The sequence below is a fragment of the Caretta caretta genome, chromosome 1, assembly GCF_965140235.1.
Source record: "Caretta caretta isolate rCarCar2 chromosome 1, rCarCar1.hap1, whole genome shotgun sequence".
Classification (NCBI taxonomy): domain Eukaryota; kingdom Metazoa; phylum Chordata; order Testudines; family Cheloniidae; genus Caretta; species Caretta caretta.
This window is the reverse complement of record NC_134206.1, coordinates 101,841,060-101,863,587: the sequence shown is the minus strand read 5'-3', so window position 1 is coordinate 101,863,587 and position 22,528 is coordinate 101,841,060. Positions and strand designations below refer to the sequence as shown.

General features: G+C 41.6%; 1 protein-coding gene and 1 long non-coding RNA gene across 9 annotated transcripts in view; one reads left to right on the top strand and one right to left on the bottom strand.

Annotated features, from left to right (window-relative positions):
- NALCN (sodium leak channel, non-selective) overlaps positions 1 to 22,528 on the top strand; it is a 356,269-nt gene that overhangs the window by 225,882 nt on the left and 107,859 nt on the right. For all 6 annotated transcript variants that reach the window (XM_048854413.2, XM_048854388.2, XM_048854395.2 and 3 more), the window contains 2 exons: positions 8,723 to 8,860; positions 13,684 to 13,758. In XM_048854413.2, coding sequence (XP_048710370.1) covers positions 8,723 to 8,860; positions 13,684 to 13,758 — 213 coding nt within the window. The remainder of the gene's footprint in view (positions 1 to 8,722; positions 8,861 to 13,683; positions 13,759 to 22,528) is intronic.
- The window catches only part of LOC125638540 (uncharacterized), an 89,589-nt gene that overhangs the window by 60,037 nt on the left and 7,024 nt on the right, over positions 1 to 22,528 (bottom strand). For all 3 annotated transcript variants that reach the window (XR_012668962.1, XR_012668960.1, XR_007357254.2), the window contains exon 2: positions 1,532 to 1,613. This is a non-coding gene — a long non-coding RNA (uncharacterized LOC125638540). The remainder of the gene's footprint in view (positions 1 to 1,531; positions 1,614 to 22,528) is intronic.

The following is a 22,528-nucleotide window of genomic DNA, read 5'->3' as shown; positions in this document are numbered from 1 at the left end:
ACGTATTGATCTGTGAAAGCTCAAGTTTAAACAAACATTGTCATGCTCTACCATGCTATTAGTAAACTTTTACATTAATGTGGACATTTTTACCCACATTTATTTTATTAACATATTCATTTTTGGCAAAGGTATGTAGGTACTGAAATATACTGTCCAAAGGAAAAGAGGATATTCCCGTTAATGGATTATTGAGATGCTAAAAGACAGAACAATACGAATTTAATATTTTTCTGCTTGAATTCTCAATTGAATATAAGATGGATTACCAATAGCAGTGTATCAGTGGAAGTCAAATTAAAATGTTTTAAAATACATCTCATATGATAGTTTGACTTAATAGTCTTCAGTTATTCTTTTTCTGAATATTATTCTTTTACTGTATACAAATTCACTAAAGCATAAGGGTTTGAGAAATATAATCGGTAATGTGTGTTTTCCTTTTGTAGTTCTACTGCTTTGGGACCTCTGATGTAATGAATGAAAATTTACTGTTAAGAAAATTGAATTTGGGGTGAAATTTGACCTGTCAATGTCTCTTTAAAGTGTCTCCCTCTGACAAAGGTTGGGGGACTACCGTTAACATAGTAATCTCATTGATTTCAGTAAGATTCTTCAACTGAATGACTACAGAACCAGTCTTGCGGCAAACATACATACAAGTAAACATAAAATTATAAAATTATTCTGTTTAAAGGTTCTGGAATGTATTATTTTCAAATCGTGCTTGCAAAAATAGCTTTACTATCAGAGAGGGCAAGCATGACGTTGGGTTCATATATGCAGAGTGTGTTATTATAGATTTATAGGGGCTTGCCCTGATGCAAGAATTAATCTGAAATGGCAGGCACAATTGACATGGTGGGTTTTGCAGTTCCTGAAATGCTGAGGACTGTTACACTTACAAAAAGGATGACAATGTAGGGTAAATTTTGAACCTTAACACTAAAGTCCCTTTGACACTGAAACAGTAGACTAAAAATAAAATCCGCCCTTAACCATAAATATCCTACAATGAAGCACAGTATGGGTTTTGGAAACAATAGGCCTCCTTCTTTCACTAATGCCTATAAATTGCATGTTTTCACATGGTTGTATGAACAGTCAATAAGCACAAGCTCAGTGTTGCTCTGGTTACAAATTCCAGTGTTCTTTTGATCGGTGCTGCTTCTCAGATGGCCTAACTTCATCTTTATGTCTATACTAAGAGCACAAAATACAGATGTTTACTTTACTGCTATTAACAGATCCATCTTCTTTGTATTTTTAGGAACCATCTCCCCAAATGAATAAAATAGCAAAGTATTCTACAGTGTCTTGTATAGCATTATTGAGCTATATTCTGCTAGAGAGAGTGAGAGAGAGAGAGAGCTATATTCTTGGTTTACACACTATACAGTGATCAAAATATTCCATTTGAGCAATATTTTTTAAGTCTAAATTAAGTGAAAGGCCAGACACTACACTGAAAAACAAACCACTGCTGGGAAGTGTTGTTACTGTATCCAAATAGATACTCTGTCACAATTACCTTGATTTGCTTTAAGGGAACGACAAATTAAGACATGAAGAAAGAAAAAACACCATTTCTGTCTTCTCAGCCTGTATGAGCCCTAGAGAGAAAAAAAGGAGCAGCTGAACTATAGGTACAGAGAGCGAGAGATGTTGAAAGATATAAATAAGTTAGGTACCAAACTTCCATTTGTGCCTTTGAACAGCTCTGCTAAGACTGCTTAGAAATTTCAAGGTGAACTACACAGAAAATAGAAGGGATCATTGCAGTTTCATGGTTACCTACACCTCTGAAAACAGATTGCATTTCTCTGAATCTTGGGGACAAACATTAGCTGCTCCAGTGTGAGTGAAAAGAGGATCAGAATTTAAAAATGGGTCCAAAATAACATAGAAACCCATCGTCAAATCCTGTCCCCATTGAAGTCAATGGCAAAACATCCATTGACTTTAGTATGATCAGGATTTCACTCCTGGGGCTGAGGCTGAAAGAGGCTCAGCTAGAGACACTTTAGTTCCACACAATCATAAAAAAACTTTTTTGTTAGTTCTTAAATGATGAATTGTTTACTCTTTAGAGCCATTACTATGTAATACCTATTGAGGTGTTTTTACAGGCTGACCTTTCTTATCATGGTATGTTACTGAATTCTTCTTGGGTATGTAGCAGGGTGGAAGAGGGGAGTGGTAGGGGAGAGAGAGCAAGCATTTATACAACAGTGGTCCTAAATCCTCATTTTAGATTTTAGTGGGACTGCTCATGAGGAAGGCCAGTAGGATTTGGCCCATGATACTTTGCATACAAGCATACTTATTGAACAAGTGCTCTGTAAGTGAACCTTAGATTTTGTAAAACTACACATTTCCCCCCTTTATCTATAGTCATTTGTGGGGCATTATCTGTTTAATGGATGGACAAAAAAATCAGAATTGTCACTTTGACTCACACATTTCATATAACATGCCCTATTTGCAGATCTTCCACTTCATACAAATGCAGTTTGACGACCATCATCAAAACAGCTAATTAAGTAATGGGGCATAAAGACTCATAGAAACTGACAGTCTTTTCCATAACATGAATTAATTCCGAAGTCCTCCATTTGCATAAATCTCTAAGTCTCATTTTCACAGCTGTTAGTTCTGTCAGCTAGATAGTTGCATTTCATTTTAACATAAATGGTTAGAAATGTACCTTTCAACTAAAAATATCTTTTTCTGAAAGGAAGATTGCTGGGTACAAAACACAAAATCATTATTCACTGCCATATTATTTTCTTTAAGCTAATGTTTTTCTAATATAGGGAACTTTAATAATATGAGGAAAGATTTAAATTTATTTAAAGGATATCATTAGAACTAACCACATTATATATTACAATTTTAAATGGAAGGCTAAGTTTTCATCACATTGAAAGGGTACTTTTCAACTTAAAAAATAAATTTATGTAGATTTTACAGAGAAAACGTGCAGTAATATATTAAAGATATCTATACACCTTGAAGCAAATAATTAAAATAGAAGTTTCCCATTAAAAAAGAGATTAAATAATAATAAGTAATTCAGATATAATTAATAAAGGCTAAACTGGTTCAACAATCATTAGTCACACACACAGAGGTTGTGAGCCAGAAGTAAATGAGAATAACTTTAATGTAGTATCCCTCACTTTTTGCTTCAGTGGGGTGGGGTGGCCATATCAGATTAGTAGGATATAGCCACCTCTGTGTCCCAGGCCAGCTTTAGGGAAAATGGCACCCTGGGAGAACTTGTATTTTGGTGCCCTTTCTTTGGTTTTAAGTACAGATACACAGTACGATCACACACGTTGAGTTTACTGGGGAAGCTTTTAAGTTACAGTAGGGACTGTGTGCATCTACAGCAGAGACTGCTGCAAATGGCACAGGCAGCCCGTACGCTCAGCACTGGCTCAGTGTAGCCCCTGAGCCTCTGGCACCAGCAGCGAGAATGCCAGACTGGCAACCGTATGAAGCACTAGGGGGATGGCAGCGCTGCCAGGCACAAACTGAAACACAGCACAGCACACACCCGGCACTGCGTGTATTTCCCTGATCCTACCTAGGGATCCCCACTGACTCTGCTCCTCAACATCTTCCAATTTCAGATGCCGCTATGTACCCCTAGGAGCGCTCGCCACTAACCTGGGCACACCCTGTTCTCCCCTGCTCCAAGGCCATTTGGGGCTGCTGAACAGCTACATTGGCAGGTGGGCTGCACCAGGCAGCCCAGGGTGAGTGCAGGGAGTGAGATGCCAGGCAGAAGCAGCTCTCCTTCTGGTGCTCTCCTCGCATCCTTCCCAGCACAAACCAGCACATGGCACAGCCCTGGCGCCAGCCCACCCTGCAGGGCACTCCCCCGGGCCCACTGGGGCTCCCACAGCTCACCCCCAGAGCAGACCTTCCCAACCTGCAAATTGCAGCAACACCCCCCACATCTTCAGCTTCTCCCCCAGCTGGAAGCCAACCCAACCCACCTGCCCCCTCTGCCAATCTGGGACGCTGCTCGGGCCAACAAGCCCTACAAATTGAGAGCGGAGCCTGGCCAGTGGGCGCAAGCCTCTGACCCTGACTGGGCACTGGCACCCTCTTAACCATGGTGCCCCCTGACCAGGGCGGCACCCTGGACAGTTGCCCATATCACCCACCCATAAGTCTGGCCCTGCTGCATCCTGAGAAGATCAGGGGGCAGTGGTAGAGATACTTAACCCTCCCAGTTCCAAATAGCGGTGGGCAGGGGGAAGGTGACACTGGGCAGAGGTTTGGCCATTGTCTTCCTTCCCCCTCTTATACCACTGGTTATCTCAGAGGAGGCTGAACAGCTTGACTAGTTCACCTACCCACTCCCTGTCAATAAAAGGCCCCTCCTGGGTGGAGGTTGCCAGCTTGATACTGCTGCTGATAACTGGGACTATGTATTTGTCCAAAGTGTGAGCTCAGCTGTAAAAAGTAAGTGAAAGCTCATAAAGTGTCATAATAAATGTTGACGCAAAAAGTTGCAAAAGAGAAACAAACTGAATTAGTACAAACAAAAAGGCCTCCTGATATAATTCAATGACTGTGTTAAGGTTATTCCTGATAAACAGAACAGTAGGGGATCAGAAATCAGTAAACCAAAATTAGCATGTTGGAAATTAGGCCTAATTGGTGGACAAAATAATGAGGGAGGGGGTTGTTCCATCCATCACTCCCTTCTGCAGTCCCCACAAAAAGCCACCATCATGGCAGCAACCCACAGCATCTCTCAGATACTGGACCTGCGTCCTAATCCTGAGAGATGTCCTACCAGACCAGGCAAGAGAGAGGGAACCCATGTCATCACCACCTCCAATGGCTCCAGCTAAATCCGAACCACTATCTGAGAAGTGAGACTTTGTCTCCCTCCCGCTACCCCAACATGTCCTGTTTTCTTCCCAACCTTATTTTTAACTCTTCTCTCTCTCTCTCTCTCTCTCTCTCTCTCTCTCTCTCTCTCTCTCTCTCTCTCTCTCTTTTTTTTTTCTTTCTGTCTAATAAAGGTCTGGCTTAGCTGGCCAAGACTGCATACTCTCTATCACTACAGTCAGCCTATGACCAGAGAGGCAGCTAAATGAAATGCCCTAAACAGCCCAGTGCTGGTGCAAGTTTGCCACGTCTCAGACTGGCTGATAAAACCATGTCCTGTGCCTATGTTTTTTCAACAGCGAGCTTGCGAGTGAGAGTTAAAGCCAGAGACAGAAGCTGCATTTTCTATCTTTACTATTCTTTTCTGTTCTGTCTGGTGTATGCTTATATTGTTTTGTCTTTTAGGAAATAAAATCAGACTTTAACAACAGCAACAATGACAGCTGCAGCCCATCTCAACTAACTTCTTCATTTCCCAAAAAGGACAGTTATTACCATCTTAAAAGACTGTCAGACAAGTGGGTTTTTCCTTCTAAAAACTCTGTCCAGCTAAAGGAAAGGGAACAAGGGATATTATTAAAATTAAAGCCCTATTTAATACTTTACCTATTTTTCCTTGTATTCTGTTCAAAGGTTAAAATGATTTTTAATGGTATGTTTGCCATGTTACTAAGCAGGCTGAGGTCTCTGTATAGCAAACCCTGAACCTTGTTTAAACTGTTAAATGTTGGTCAGCGACTGGGTTATGTTAAAACCTTTGACTCTTTGGGCCCATATATTCCATCTAAATTAATGCGACATGCATTCCTGGTTGCACCTTCATTCCAGTGGCTAAGATTCTGACAGATGGACTGGATCCTTTAATTGGTTTACAGACTCTTGTTTGTGGACAGCTATCCTCCCTGTTTCCTGGTTTCTGGATATAAGTTAGCCATCTTCCCACAAATTAAGCCCTGTTGGTTATGTTTATTGATAACGTTGCAACCTGCCACTTAAATGCATCCATTGTTGGTGGGGTCTTTCTCATCCGAAAACTCTGATTTATCCCAGGTGCTCCTCTGCTTTGCTTCTCATAGGAAGTTGGTACTTTCAGTTTGAACCAGCCCTGAAGGCTTGCTTGGTGTGTGATTCAACTCTGAAAAGTACTGTGTAAAATTGGCACCTATACTTAACAGATAGGTTTAATAGTTTTATTCAGAGTTGTATGTGCTTACTCCAGTGACACAACTATGTGTTTACTACTTCTTACTCCAGTTAGCACTGCAAAACTATAACAGAAATGAGAAATTTAGCTGGATTTCAGTCAGCTGAATCTGCACAAGCTCCCTGAGGGCAGTAGGAACGTAGAGGTGTCTGAGGACATAATCTGAAGACATTTGAGCTGTGAAACCTTTATTACTAGTCATGAGGTACAGAGAAGAAAAATCTCAGCCTGACTCTCAGAACCCATGTTGAGTTGGCAGAGCTGTCAGTTCGAGAAATTACTTTACTTAAAAAACTCAGCAGTGTTGATATGGAAGTCACTGAGTGTCAAACATGGAACACCACAGCACCACAATTACCATTTTTGCCATTAGGTTTGAGCATAGCACTGTGTTTTAACTTGCTGCTCCTTCAAGGACATAAAAATCCCACAATATTTCAACTTGCATTTATGAAACACCATTCTGCAGGAACATGGGTTGATTACATTCGTGTAAAGGGCTTTTCTGGTGGTGGTTCTCAAGGAATCCAACAAGAAATGCTTTGTGAGTACTATTGCCTGTGCTGGCTAGGCACAATGAACATAGATTAAATATCTCTACATCACAACAAGCTGTTGAATCGAGCAACCATAATGGCAAGCGACATCATGAGCTTCTCATTTCAGTTTCTCACATACTTTGTTTTTGTGTTCTGTACTTCACTAAAATCTTACCTTAGACCATTGCTGCTTACCTGGAAAGAAAGTCAGTCTTGATATTAGACAACAGTGAAAAAGGAAAAGAAGCAGTTTAATAGACAGTTTGGTCACAGCCAAAGATTCGAACTCGCAAGATCTGGAGATTTTTTTAGATACATTAATTAAACTTCGTTTACAGGAGCATAGTACTTGACCAGTCTTTGCTTCTGTCTGTGGCGCTCCTATGGTATTGGTTGAAAAACATACAGTGCTTGCTGCAATCATAACCAAAACATTTTCTCTTGAATGGTATCCGTGGTAATTTGTCTTTTCCTGTGCTGAACAAAATAGTAGGACACCAGAAAGAGCTACCAGCTAAACAATTTTCTCACATATTCGGACAGATTCTGATCTATGCTGTGGTCTCTTTGTCCTGCACCACCAGCATAAAGCTGCCCTGCACCTGGCTTAGTTAGCCATGGGAAGATTAACCAGTGGAGGGGAGCTGCTGGTGGTATAGAGCTGATCAGGATAAATAGGGCATGGTTAAGGCTCTCCATCCTTCCTGGTGATCCCTAGGTCCGATATAGGTCATTAGAAGGGATCCTAGAAATCCATTTGCCATGGAAAAACATGGGAAAACACAGAATTTGCATTTTTACAGAGAATCTTTAGTTTTTACATTTTATGAAAAAATAAAAACATATACAGTAGAATGAATCCCGTTTATCCAAGCCTCCATTATCCATTATCCTGCTCTCCATATTAACAAACAGGGGCTGACAGCGGGAGGCCTGGGTCCATGACCAAGTACTGAATTTAGGTTGTGAGGTGACATTTAAGACCCAGGTTGTCTTGATTTTTCTGAGGTTATTGCCTGACTGTGACCTGAAAATCATAACACATATCTCCAGCACTGAGTATAGACTGCAATGAACTCTACTGTACTTTGGTGTGCCGATCAAGTAGATCCTTGGCCTACATGTTATGAAGAAAATGGCAACAGATGGGATCTGCCTAACCTGCTGCATTGCTCTATTTAATGGTTGTCTTTAATGGTGCATGGATCCAGCTTAAGTTTTGAGTTTTAACATACAAATCTGTAAATAAACTGGGTTCCTCATATACTATCAAGCTTCTAATGACAGCTGGCCGAAAAATTTCAAACATTGTCAATGAAAAATGTGTTCCATTTTCTGACCAGCTGTACTGCTTACGTGGTATGTACCATTTCACCCTTAGTTAATGAGGCGTTTGACCTCTGGTGCTGAGTGCCATTGAAAAATCTGTACCAAAAGTGCTAAGTAAAAAGTCAATAGGGCTTTGCATAGTTTTGGAGATCAGCTTGCATGTAACAGCTTGAAGGACAGGGCCCACAGTTTTTATTGTGTTTTCAAAGTGCCTGTAATGGTTTGCCAGGCAGGAGCCATGAATGTAACTTTTATCACTTTATGAAAACATTTAATCATACAGCTTTATTACAGGCATAAAGATCCAGTGTTTTGCTTCATATTTAGAATGTGAAAACAGTACTTAAAATAAACTGACCTACTCATAAACTGACAGAGCAATAAATCCCTGGAAACAATATCTTGACTGATCCTCAAACCCATCAAAGTCTTTATATTTCATCAACTATGGAGGATATCAAGCTTCATGTTGACTAAGAAAGTTGAGACTGTGTTTACAGTTGTAAACTGTTACAGTTCAGTCAAATATTGGACTATTTGTGTCTGCCTCTGCACTGAAAATTGTGTGTAATCCTCATTCACAGATTTGAAATCCACTCCTTTGTTTATCAAGATAACAATAACTGGATTTTCTGCTTTGTCAAATCTACTCCATATAACTTTGATGGTTGTCCATAGAATTATTTTAATGCAGTGCATGCAGTTATAATATACTTGTGATTCTTTTCTCCTGTAGGCATTCATGTCAATGTTCCAGATCCTTACACAGGAAGGATGGGTGGATGTCATGGATCAGACTCTTAATGCTGTAGGACATATGTGGGCACCTGTAGTTGCTATTTACTTTATACTTTATCATCTTTTTGCTACTCTGGTAAGTTTTGACCTGCAAATTTTCAGTGCTTTCCTTTGCTGCAAATTGCTGAATATTTCTTGTCTTGTGTATTTTACTCAGCTAGCTACATGTTATTGTCGTGTTCATTCTTAACTTTTTATGAAGGGACATGGGATTAATTCTTTGATGTATCATGAAACCTAGCCTTAATCTTTGTGGTACATGGTGGTCAACCTTGGTCTGGTGTGAGGTTTTCTGGATAACACCAAAGTCCCACTGTAACATAATACTATAACTGTTAACTACCATGGGCCCTCATAGTTCAAATGATCACAGAGTGAAACAAGGGCTATTTATCATGCAGAGATGCCCTCTTCAGTTTCATTGCATTCCTTTCACAGCTGTAATTAAACTAAAGAAAATAAGTTTAAAGCCTCATGGTACAAATTGTTAATTAGAAATCAGTATAATGCTTTTTCTATGATAGATGCAGAAATGAACACATGGGAAATATGTGATGCAGCCTATTAACTAATAAAACAATAAAAATTAATAGAGCAACTCCTGGATCTGTATGAAAGTTTGGATTACAGTAACTCCTCACTTAACGTTGTAGTTATGTTCCTGAAAAATGCGACTTTAAGAGAAACAATGTTAAGTGAATCTAGTTTCCCCATAAGAATTAATGTAAATGGGGGGGTTAGGTTCCAGGGAAATATTTTTTTGGCCAGACAAAAGACTATACACACACACACACAGAATGTAAGTTTTAAACAAACAATTTAATACTATACACAGCAATGAAGCTTGGCTAAGGTGGTGAAGTCAGAGGGTGGGATATTTCACAGGGAATGCCTTAGTGCTAAATGATGAACTAGCAATTGGCTGAGCCCTCAAGGGTTAACTCGTTGTTAAAGTAGCTTCACACTCTACAAGGCAGGAGAAATGGAGGGAGGGGAAACAGCATGGCAGACAGAGACAGAGACACACACCGTGTGTGTGTGTGTGTGTGTGTGTGTGTGTGTGTGTGTGTGTGTGTGTGAGAGAGAGAGAGAGAGAGAGAGATGCGCATTTCCCTTTTAAGTACACTGACCCACTCTTAAGTACACTGCCTTGTTAAGATAATCAGCAAGCTGAGACCACAGCTGCTGCCAGGAAACTTCCTCCGTCCTGAGCCCTGTTCTATGTCCCCCTGCTCTATGGAGATGGAGTAAGTGGGGTGCAGGAGCAAGGGGGAGGGGGCACCCTGACATTAGCCCTCCTCTTCTCCCTCCCCTCACCTCCCCCAGCAAGCAGGAGGCTCGGGGAGCAGCTCCAAGGCAGAGGGCAGGAGCAGCACATGGCAGTGTGGGGAGGGACAGCTGAACTGCTGGCAATTGGTAGCCTGCTGGGCAGCTGCCGCACAGGGAACTTAGGGAGTGGGGAGCTGATAAGGGGGCTGCCGGTCCACCCTGGTTCTAAGCCCCCACCAGCTAGCTGCAACGGGCTGCTCTTTCTGCAAGGAGTGGACAAAGCAGGCAGCTGCCAAACGTTATAAGGGAGCATTGCACAACTTTAAATGAGCAAGTTCCCTAATTGATCAGCAACGTAACAACAAAACAACGTTAACTGGGACGACTTTAAGTGAGGAGTTACTGTATATCTAAAGACATCTTTCCTGGGTGTGCTGCAAATGGGCAAGGTTATGTCTATCTAGGTAGAGAGCAGAAGGAAAAGCAGTTCTGCAAAAACTCTAGATAAGTTAAGGCCTTGGTACTGTTTTTCAGATGCTGACCACAGAAAGCACCACAATCCAATCCATGATCACCTTAGTTTCCATCAGTCCCAAAGACTAAATAATAGATGCATTTACCACTAGTTTCCCATGGTGCTCATCATATATTTTGTTTTAAAAATAAGAATATTCTTATTCCTATTTTCCCTGTCCTCCATTCCTTTCTCTGACTTTCAGAACCTTCCTACCTTGTCTACAGTATCGATTTTATTATCTGACTTACTCTATGTTTACCTATGTACATACACCCAGTTTTCTGTTGTTTGCTTTACTGATTATAGAATTTCACCTGCACCATACCAAGAAGCTGAGTCCTTTCATATGGGCCAAAATCCTGATCCAATAACAGGTGCCAGTAAGGGGCATCTGATTCTCTTACAGCTACTTATCCAGATCATCACCAAACCAGCTGACCCTGAATAGGATCAGGCCTGATGGGGAGTGGGGGATGACTCCTGCTCTGCCATCAGGAATCACTGCTTGTTTGGTGGCTAGAGCACCGTGTGTGTATGAATTCCTCACTTCCCCTCCTCTGTACAAGGGCCACAGAGGTTACTGCAGCCCCATTTCAAGCTCCTGGAAAGGGGAATGGCAAGGTGGAAAGAGGAACTGGGAAAATAATCCTGGACTTGGAAACACATGTTGTAAAGTTGATTGGGGGGTATGGGGAAATCTCATGCTCCCCTTTCTCTGACAGTGCAAAGGATGTTCTTGGCCCAGTGGGCCACATCATTCCTTGTCTAATATCTCCATTTCAAGAGAATCAGTCTCCCAAGTGCTGTGCTGCCTCCCTGCCTCTCATCCCCAGCCATGTTCTGGAAATACCCCTGTACATACCAGTCCGTTGGTTTCTTCCATGTGGGGTTGTACGGGCACACACATGTTACACTCCTGCTGCTCCCGCACACAATGGGAGAGTATAAAGGAAACGGCAAGGAGAATTTTGAGTTGCCTGGTCCCTATATGAATTATACCATACAGTGTCCCTGCAATTAATGAAGGGCATCTGAGTAGCAGGGAGAACACATGGTTAAAGTTGACATTTCAGGTCTCAGGTCTTCTCAGACTATGGAAGGGGAAAGAAATCATAGTAGAACAAAGTTATAGGGAGACAAAAGAAAATGAAAATAGAAATAACAACATTGAAAAATGAAGAGGGAGAACGTAGGAGAAAAATGAATGTGTGATCAGTGAAGAGATGTGGAAAGAGTCAGGTTGCTACCAGAACAAACAAGAAGATGTCTAAGAATAAACAATAAGTGGCTAAAAAATAAAGCAATTAAATGTCGAAGTAAATGATAACTTTCAGGAGCCAGAGCAAGGAGGAGTGATAATTGTATGTATTTGGCAAAGAAGACAGTAGAGAGCTGGAAATAAATGAATAGGTTTCTCAATAGAAGCTGAGGAAAAGTTGAGGCTTGAAGAACAAAAATTATTTTGGAATGAATACTGTTAATCCTGATGGGAACTGAGGAGGTTAAACAAATAATAAGTTTGGGTTTAACTGTTGTTTTGTGTTAAGTGCTCTAAGGTTTATGTTGAAGTGAAAGAGAATGATGAAAGTCTTGTGTGTCTTGATTGTGTGTGTATGTATATATATCTATATATGTATAGATATATATGACATAATGAGGTACTAACTTGTGATCTATTTAATAGTTACTGTGTGTCTCTTCAATGTAAACAATAAGTAGTAAATGCCAATATAAATAGTTTCTTAACTGTTATGGTCAGGCCTTATGTATTACAGTATTATAGACTATGCAGGTTGTTCAAAGAAAAACTACTATACCATAAAATTCTGACAGAATGACAGACAAATTCTCACTCATAATTATTAATGATTAGAGTGTTTCATGCTAGCGAAGAGGTATTGTATCTGAATTCTGCCTTGCTTTAGCATTTTAAAGGCCACTTTAACATTTAACACAGCAACCTCAGGACTGAAATCTGTTTCCACTAATAGATGAAGTAGCGTTTAATTATGTAGCCTATTAAATATGCTCTTCACAGCAGGTGCAGGAAATCTCCTAAATATTGTCCAAGCAAATATGTAACAATAAGAACATTCCTTTTTCTGAAGATTGACATTTTTCAGAAATTATTTGTCCAATATGTTATTTATATTTCATGGTCCTCTGTATGACCCAAGTTTTCAAAAGTGCCTCAGTGACTTATAGGCATAAATCCCATTTTTTAAAATATTGTAGGGACCAAGGAACCTAAGTGGCATTGAAAGTCTATGACGTTTAGGTGCGTAGGAATGCAGACAGACTTTCAAGTGCTGAAGTCACTTCTGCAAGGCATTTTGTACTGCCAGGGAATTCACCCCAAGAGCAGTTAGATTGTGGTTCTGCTGATACCCTCATTCAGGATTCCCAACTGAGAGAAGTAGCTTCCTTTTATGGCTTGGGCGCTGATGTGGCAAACAATGAGTGCTTCACTTTATTACCATGAATAGTCCTATTGAAATCAATAGGGCTACCCACAGTACTAAAGTTAAGAATATGCATAAGTATTTGCAGGATTGGGGCCTAGCTGAGGGGATGTGCTGAATCTATGCATTCCCCTCTAGTCACCCTTGACCTTTCTCCTTCTCAGCTAGCATCAGTCATACCTTGAGCTTCACTGGCCCCTGGCTCACAGACAAACATACTCCCGTACCCTCCACTGCTTGGCACAAGGGATGTTGCGGTAGCTTGCATAATGTAGTTTTGTAGTATTTCTCCTACTAAGAGCTACTTCAGGATTACACTTTGTTTCTTGTTATAATAACTTCGATTAATGTTAAGTGATTTCCTCCTGCTAGGTACATTTCAAAGGATATTCATTAAACATAAATAATGGATTGATTATGGAGTCTAAAATCTTCAAATTGTAATTTTGTTTAACTATTGTATACACAGCTAAATATAATATACTAACTATAAAAAAACTAGTAAATACAAAGGGTGAAATTCTAGCCGCATTGAAGTCAATGGCAAAATTCCCATGTATTTCAGTATGGTCAGGATTTCACCCACAGTATTTAATATTGCTTCTTAAGGGAAATCAAACTTTTTAAAAAATACTTTTAATTGTTTTGTAGATTCTGCTCAGCTTGTTTGTTGCTGTTATTTTGGACAACTTGGAACTTGATGAAGATCTAAAGAAGCTTAAACAAGTAAGAGTGTTTTTTGGGTTCTTTTATGTTTTTTTCATGCTGGAAAATATTTGCATTAGAGAATAATCATGCCCACCAATCCCCTGCTAAAAATGTGGATTTTGTATACGTAATTGCACATTTTGTAATATTCATCTTAGAATGGCTTCATTTCACCTATCATTATTGGCTTTTTGTTCACATTTCAGGTAAGTTCATCCATTTAACTAAATAATTATTAAGATGAAGGGCCTAATCCTGTTCCGATTGAGATCAGTGACAAAACTTGTTGCAGGATTAGGGCTGAAATGGAGAACTATTTCATCAATGGCCTTTTTTTTCAGCTCTAAAATACTGAAAAAATACTGTGTAGAATTATTCTCTTTCATATATTAAAAAAAAAAGGTTAACTAATGTGCTTAGATTATTTACACTGAAAACCTAAATTAGGGATGGTGTGCCAAATTAACTCTTATTAATGTTCTTCATATGGATTGCTCTTCTTTTGCTTTGGGGATTAAAGTAATTCATTTGTTGCATTTATTTTGTATGTGATTGTTTACTACAAACTGTTAACTGGCCTAAGGATGGCTGTGGGCTCAAAGGTGATTCATGGGCTGTTCTTCCTTTGTATCTGAATTTTTTTCAAGAATGATATTGTCGGAGACATCTCTATCACTTTGTGGCACTTGCAAATAATAGTATTACAGAAATACTTCAAGTTCTTTAGCAGACTTCTATAACCATTGCTTATTGATGATCCAATATTCTGCCTCACCTTTGTGTTGCAAGTGTGACAGGGTTGGGCCAGATGGCTACATGAGAGTAATAGAAGGCAGATATATTAGCCCCAGGTTAAGTAGGTCCCTTTTCCCTGGGTAAAGTAACAGGGAAGGTTCCAGAACAATCAGGAACCTTCTGGAGACAATTAATACAGGCTGATTAGAACACCTGCAGCCAATCAAGAAGCTGCTAGAATCAATTAAGGCAGGCTAATCAGGGCACCTGGGTTTTAAAAAGGAGCTCACTTCAGTTTGTGGTGTGCATGTGAGGAGCTGGGAGCATGAGGCACTAGGAGCTGAGAGTGAGAACGCGGACTGTTGGAGGACTGAGGAGTACAAGCATTATCAGACACCAGGAGGAAGGTCCTATGGTGAGGATAAAGAAGGTGTTGGGAGGAGGCCATGGGGAAGTAGCTCAGGAAGTTGTAGCTGTCACACAGCTGTTCCAGGAGCCACTCTAGACAGCTGCATTCCACAGGGCCCTGGGCTGGAACCCGGAATAGAGGGCCTGCCTGGTTTCCCCCCAAACCTCACAATTCCTGGTCAGACACAGGAGGAGTTGACCTGAACTGTGGGTTCAGAAAAACAGCCAAACTGAGCGCTGCTGTGAAGCTCCAAGGTGAGCAAATCCGCCAATAAGCTCAAGACCCACCAAAGTAGAGGAGAAACTTTGTCACATGAGATTGAACTAAATTGTTTCTGACAATATGCCCATTGCAAGGGGAACTCTTTACTGGCACTAGGAAATCTGAAAACTGGTCTTGAATAGGAGTATTCATAAGCTTAAAGATTATTCATATACTTAAAAACCTTGCTGAATAGGGGCCTTACATCAGATCATCTTGGTAATACAGTAGAGCAAAACAGATTATGCATTTTGCCTCTCAGAAGACCATATAAGCTAAAATGACCTGCAATAAAAATGACTTAGGTGTGTAGGAAGCAAGTTACCCATTACTAATGTCTTACAGGAAAATTTTTGAAGGTGCGTAAGGCCCTGGTTTTTAAAGGTATTCAGGCATTGCTCAGCTCAGGCTCTGTCTACACTATGAACTAGGAATGTGATTCCCCGGCCCGTGTACACAAACTCACGCTGGCACTCCATGAGCTAGCTCAAATATAAATAGCAGCATAGCTGCAGTAACTTGGGTGATGGCCGCAGAGGCACGGCTGAGTTGTGCCATGTACGAACCCACCTGAAAGTGCTGGGTACATACTCACCATGGATCAGCTGGGCCTCCGCTGCCGCTGCCCAGGATAGTGCAGCTACACTGCGATTTGTACGTGTGCTAGCTCCATGAGAAATAGCGTGAGTAGGTGTACATGCACAGGGGAACCACACCCCTCGCTCGTAGCGTAGACACGGGCTCATCTGACAGGCATTGCAATTCTGAGGTTATAAGTCTCATTGAAAGGCAGTAGGACTTCGGCTTTTAAGTCACGAAGGTGCTTTTGAAAATATTACTACTAGTCACAAGGCTGTGGCACGTGCTTTTAATGTTTCTCTGTGTTTAAAACAACCTTTTTTACAGACGATCGCTCAGTGATGTTAAAAGTCTTCCCTTCATATATTTTACACAAAAGTAATTAATACTATAGGTGGTGTTTTCTGATTAAAGGAGTATTTACAGTGAAAACTATGAAAAACGTGGCTTTGAAATTAATGATTATGCAACCGTTTAAAGAACTCAAGGAGGAAAGTTTCCCTTGAGGTAAATGTGATGGCATCCCAGGCTCAGTGCTGATAGGGGCTTTGCACTGAATTATTGGTTTTCTTATCACAGAAGATAAAGCAGAGTATTTAATTTAATGACATTTTGGTTTCTCCATTATAAACCGATCATGAGAAGGAGAAAAAGATTGTGGGGTAATTGTTGTTTTTGATCGGGAGCATATCTATAATGAAAATGGTTCTGTATCATTGCATAGAAAAAAAAATATTTTTCTGTCTTTAATTAAAAGGTGAATGGAATCCCAGGAAATGATGCAAGCAACAGACCAGCTAATTTACAAGTCACTGATTCTCTAGAAATGTCCTGTATACCAGATAAAAATGCATCACCCTTTAGAAAATCCACATGCCTGTTTTGGGTGGGATGTGTTTGCTTTGGGTTTTTGGTTTTGTTTTTTCATTTTCTGCTCCTGGAGGAATTCTGCACCAAAAAATTAAAAATTCTACGCAAAATATTTTAAAATTCTGCAAATTTTACTGTATATACAATTTTACTATATGTACAAATAACACTATATAATCACACCAGTTTCAGTTATTTTGGTAATTTATTTCAAAATACCTGTCAGCAATATGTCTGCAACAATACAGACACACACAAAAATTCCCCCAGGAGTAGAGTGTTAAAGAAACCCCTATGACAGCCCAGTTCTTGTTTCTCTGCCCCCCCCCCAAGCCCAGCACTCACATCCCCTACCCCCCCCCCGAACCCAGCTATGTTGCACCCCTAATCCAGACACAGACACCCAGAGTCCAGCTGTGCCCCTGCACCCTCCAGTCCAGACACTCACACCCTCTACCCACCCTCCCCACCCCCCCACATCCCAGGGATCCAGAGGGAGAAACAGCCTGATGCTGGGTAGTGGGCTTGCACAGAGTTTTCTGTGCACCGCCACCTCCTTCCTTCAGGGCATGCTGGGAACTGCAGCTGCTGGGAACCTCCAGTTCCCTCCCCCTGGCCTTGTCTTCTATTTGTGAGCTGGGCTCTGCCAGGTCCAGTGGCTCCTAGCGGCGGTCAATATCTCTGCAACCCACTTCTGTGGGGAAAAAAAGGAAATTCTGTGCACACATAAATTTCTGCAAAATTCTGCATTGTGCAGTGGTGCAGAATTCCCACAGGAGTAATATTCTGCTTATAATAGCTGGAAAGATTGAGACACAGGGCATTTTCTGACAATGAGTCACTGACCGGGAGTAGCACCTTCAGGCCAGAAATTATGCCTAGCAACTCATTCCTTTTAGGAAATCACCTGCATCTTCCTCCTTATTTTCTTAATTACATGTATTTGTATTTATAATATTACATACCTATCAGGTTACTGGGGAGTCTAATCAATATGTACAACAAACTCTGAAAATGTAAAATGATATGTAAATGCTAGGTATTATTGTTGGTTCAGTAAATATATGTATTACATTTAAAAAGCTACATTAAGAGAACACTGTTAACAATAGAAAGTCAAGCACTGAAAAGTTAGGAAATGCCAAAATTAAAGTTGTGTGTACACATTATGAGGCATGCTTTAATTACATAGTTTTTTTTTTCAAAGACCCGTGCCTCATTCAGTACAAAGAATGGACAATGCACACTCAGTGAGCAGCTGTTCAGTATTTTGTTTTCTCCTTGTTATTCAGTGGGCGGTCCCAGGCTTTGTTTATTCCATACTAATCAAATCCTGCTCTGAAGACAGAATTACTATTTTCTTTGTGAGTTTTTCTATTGTGTTCATCACTACAATATCTGAGTGCTACTCAAATATGAATGAATTTATTTTCACAATATCCTTGTGAGTTAAGAGAATTATCCCCATTTTACAGATGAGAAACTGAGACGCAGAGAAACTAAGGCCAAAAGTATCCACTAATTTTAGGTGCATCATCTCAGAGTCTAGGACCTGATTTTCCAGAGTACTTAGCATTATATAGTACAATATATGGTGAAAGCACAACTCCCGTTGACTTCAGTTGCAGCTGTGAGCACTCAGCACTTCTGCAAAATGGGCACCCAGAAAATGAAATACACAGTTAGTGACCACTTATGGAAAAATTTGATTTAAGTGACTTTCCCAGCATCAGAAAAGAACACAGTGGCAGAGGCAACAAAACAATTCTGTTATTGAGGGTAGCATTCAGTTGCTTTAACCTGGAGATCATCCTTTCTCTTACTGCAGTCCCCTGCCTCATTCACTATACACCGTCCAACTTCTGCTACAAATGAAGTAGGGGTCCTACAGACACTTCTTCACTATACAAACATGATTCATTCCCAGAGCAGACCCATCCTGGGCACTGGATGAGGCTCGGATCCTGTGGGAAAATATCATTGGGATCATGTAATTCAAGGCTGTATCATAATATGTTTGCACAAGGGCGACTGTAACGGGGCTTATGCCGTGCCCCTGCAGTTCGGCCCTTCTCCCCCTCTTCTCAGAGACTCAGGTACACTTCAGGCTGGTCCAACACTTGTGTTCTTTATTTGTGTTCAAGTCCGCACCACCTGTTTCCAACTATATAAAGGCTTTTTACAACAGGTTGGTCTACCACAGGCCTGGCCAGCAACAGACTAGGAGACTCCCACCTCCCTCTGAGTCTAAGTCTGAGTCTCGTCTCGTCTTGCTTCACCTCGCCTCCTGGCCTCCACCCCCCTTTGCTCCCACTTCCTCCCAGCCTAATAGCTCCTGCTAATGAGGCTGGCAGGTGTGGTCAGTTACCAAGCAAGCATCAGGCTATCTACCCAGCCCCAATCCAATCCCCCTGTTTGGGGCTGGAGTGGCAGGAGCTGATTAAGGCCTCTCTAGCAGCACCCTGCCACAGGGACAAAGTAAGGTTACACCGGGATTCCTAAATCTGGCATTTACTAACTTTTCAGTACCTGGCTTTCCTACCTTAATGTTCACTTAACATAGTTTTGTTGTGTGTAATGTCCTAGCTTTTAAAAAAGCAAACTGAAAAAAACATCAGTTCCATTGTATGGTTTCATGGTTACACCAACCTGGGTCATCAGCAAGGTTAGAACCCTTATATCCAACATGCAGACTTTTGCCATTTGAGCTAACGGAATCACTGATGGCAGTGGTAGTTTGTCATCCTCTATATGGACAAGCACTAGAGGGGGATGATGGAGTCATAGGATGATGACCCCCCTTTGCCAGTGGGTTTCAGTGATATTTACCAACAGCAGAAGAATGTTGAGACATGGAAATCTTGGGTTCCAGTCCAGATTCTGGAGGGAAGCGTGCTCTAGTGGACACAGACCCTTCTGTCCATTCTCCGAACGCTTGATATTTTCTGCCCCATCCTTCCAACCTGTTCCTGTCCTGTATCTTCCACACCCCTGGCTCAGCATCTCAGTCCCATTCTCCATTCCTCAGGATTCTCATTCCATACGCAGTCTCCTTACACAGCAAGTTCTAGTCTCCCCCACTTGGGACTCCCTGTGCCAATCACCCCGTTAGCACTCACTCTTCTCCCCTGCTCTCAGTCTCCTTCTCCATCCATTCTCTGGCTCATTGTCCCCAGTCTCCTTGTCCAGAGGGTCTCAGTTCTCCCTCTCAGTTCCTTGTCTGATCTGTCTCTCCCCAACCTCCAGTTACCTCAACACTCATGTTACCTGTCTCTACTGGGTCTTAACCCTCCCCCTCAGAGCTCCTCCTCAAATGCCTCTCCCACCACCACCATGTGGCTCCTTGTCCCAGTCTCTTTGCCCAGCCAGTCCCAGTTCTTTCCCTGTTCTTCTGGAACCTGACTTATCATAAGACCTGTCTCCCTTCCCAAGTTCCCAGTCCCAGTCTCCATGCCTAGCCAGTCCCACTCTCTCCTCCAGCTTCTTGTCTGATCTCAATATCCCCACTACCCACTGGTTCCCAGTCACAGTCTCCTCTGCCCCCCATCCTGTCTCAGTCCCCCCATCCCCACTCCTATTTTCCTCTCCCCCACCATCGTCTTCCCAGTCTCCCCTTGACCTTCTTGTCCCAATCTTCTACTCCTGCCCTCCAATGTCTAGCTCTTGTCTTCACTGCATAGAATTCAGGTGTCTTCCTCCTTCCCACTGCTTGAGCCCAGCAAGGGGAGACAGCTTCCTTGCTCTCAGGCCTAAGCCTTGGCCCATAGCAACCTAGAAATGCAATTGCAGGGCAAGTTCTTCTCAGCTGCCTGTATTCCCAGGCTGGAGCATATCCAATGCAGATGGCATATTTGGAAAATTAAGCTGTGGACCTCTAACAAGTTTGTATTGAGCATGTGTGAACTGCAATTTTTCAGAAACTTATAAGTTGGGCAAATTTCTGTGGATCTTCACAGAAGCAGAAAAAGTTACATCACTGACAAATTTCTCCAAAACATGGGGGGCACTAGAGCATCTCTAAAAAGGGTCACCAGGAGGGTTTTTTTTTTAACATGGGCAAAATGTTAATGTTTCCCTAGCCTAGTCCTCAGAAATGACTGAATAATGTTATCTGAAATCTTGCAATAACAAAAAAAAAGAAAGAAAGAAAAAGGGCAGACACCTGATAGGGAAAACCCAGCCAGTCTCTCTAGCAATATTCAGTATCGGCAGAGCACTCGTTAAATGGATTAAGAATTGATTAACAGACCTCAAAATAAGAAAAGGAGTACTTGTGGCACCTTAGAGACTAACCAATTTATTTGAGCATAAGCTTTCATAAGCTATAGCTCACTTCAAAACTTCATAGATTTCCACTCCATACAGCTAAATGTAGAGCCTTGCATAATGACAGGTTTCAGAGTAGCAGCCATGTTAGTCTGTATTCGCAAAAAGAAAAGGAGTACTTGTGGCACCTTAGAGACTAACCAATTTATTTGAGCATAAGCTTTCGTAGCTCGGTGATCTTCCTGAAAACACCATCCTGGCCACTATGGATGTAAAAGCCCTTTATGCCAACATTCCACACAAAGATGGACTAGAAGCCATCAGGAACACTATCCCCGATAATGTCACAGCAAACCTGGTGGCTTAACTTTGTGACTTTGTCCTCACCCATAACTATTTCACATTTAGGGACAATGTATACCTTCAAATCAGCGGCACCTCTATGGGTACCTGCTTGGCCCCACAGTATGCCAACATTTTTATGGCTGACTTAGAACAACGCTTCCTCAGCTCTCATCCCCTAATGCCCCTACTCTACTTGTGCTATATTGATGACATCTTCATCATCTGGACCCATGGAAAAGAAGCCCTTGAGGAATTCCACCATGATTTAAGCAATTTCCATCCCACCATCAACCTCAGCCTGGACCAGTCCACACAAGAGATCCACTTCCTGGACACTACAGTGCTAATAAGCGATGGTCTCATAAACACCATCCTATACCGGAAACCTACTGACCACTATTCCTACCTACATGCCTCCAGCTTTCACCCAGACCACACCACACAATCCATCGTCTACAGCCAAGCTCTACGATACAACCGCATTTGCTCCAACCCTCAGACAGAGACAAACACCTACAAGATCTCTATCAAGCATTCTTACAACTACAATACCCACCTGCTGAAGTGAAGAAACATATTGACAGAGCCAGAAGAGTACCCAGAAGTCACCTACTACAGGACAGGCCCAACAAAGAAAATAACGGAACGCCACTAGCCGTCACCTTCAGCCCCCAACTAAAACCTCTCCAACGCATTATCAAGGATCTACAACCTATCCTGAAGGAGGACCCATCACTCTCACAAATCTTGGGAGACAGGCCAGTCTTTGCCTGCAGACAGCCCCCCAACCTGAAGCAAATACTCACCAGCAACCACACAACAGAACCACTAACCCAGGAACCTATCCTTGCAACAAAGCCCATTGCCAACTGTGCCCACATATCTATTCAGGGGACACCATCATAGGGCCTAATCACATCAGCCACACTATCAGAGGCTTGTTCACCTGCACATCTACCAATGTGATATATGCCATCATGTGCCAGCAATGCCCCTCTGCTATGTACATTGGTCAAACTGGACAGTCTCTACGTAAAAGAACCAATGGACACAAATCAGATGTCAAGAATTATAACATTCATAAACCAGTCGGAGAACACTTCAATCTCTCTAGTCACTTGATTTCTGACCTCAAAGTGACTATCCTTCAACAAAAAAATTTCAAAAACAGACTCCAACGAGAGAGTGCTGAATTGGAATTAATTTGCAAATTGGATACAATTAACTTAGGCTTGAATAGAGTCTGGGAGTGGTTGAGTCATTATACTAAGTGAAACTATTTCCCCTTGTTTATTCCTGCCCCCTTTCTCCTTACCCCTTTCT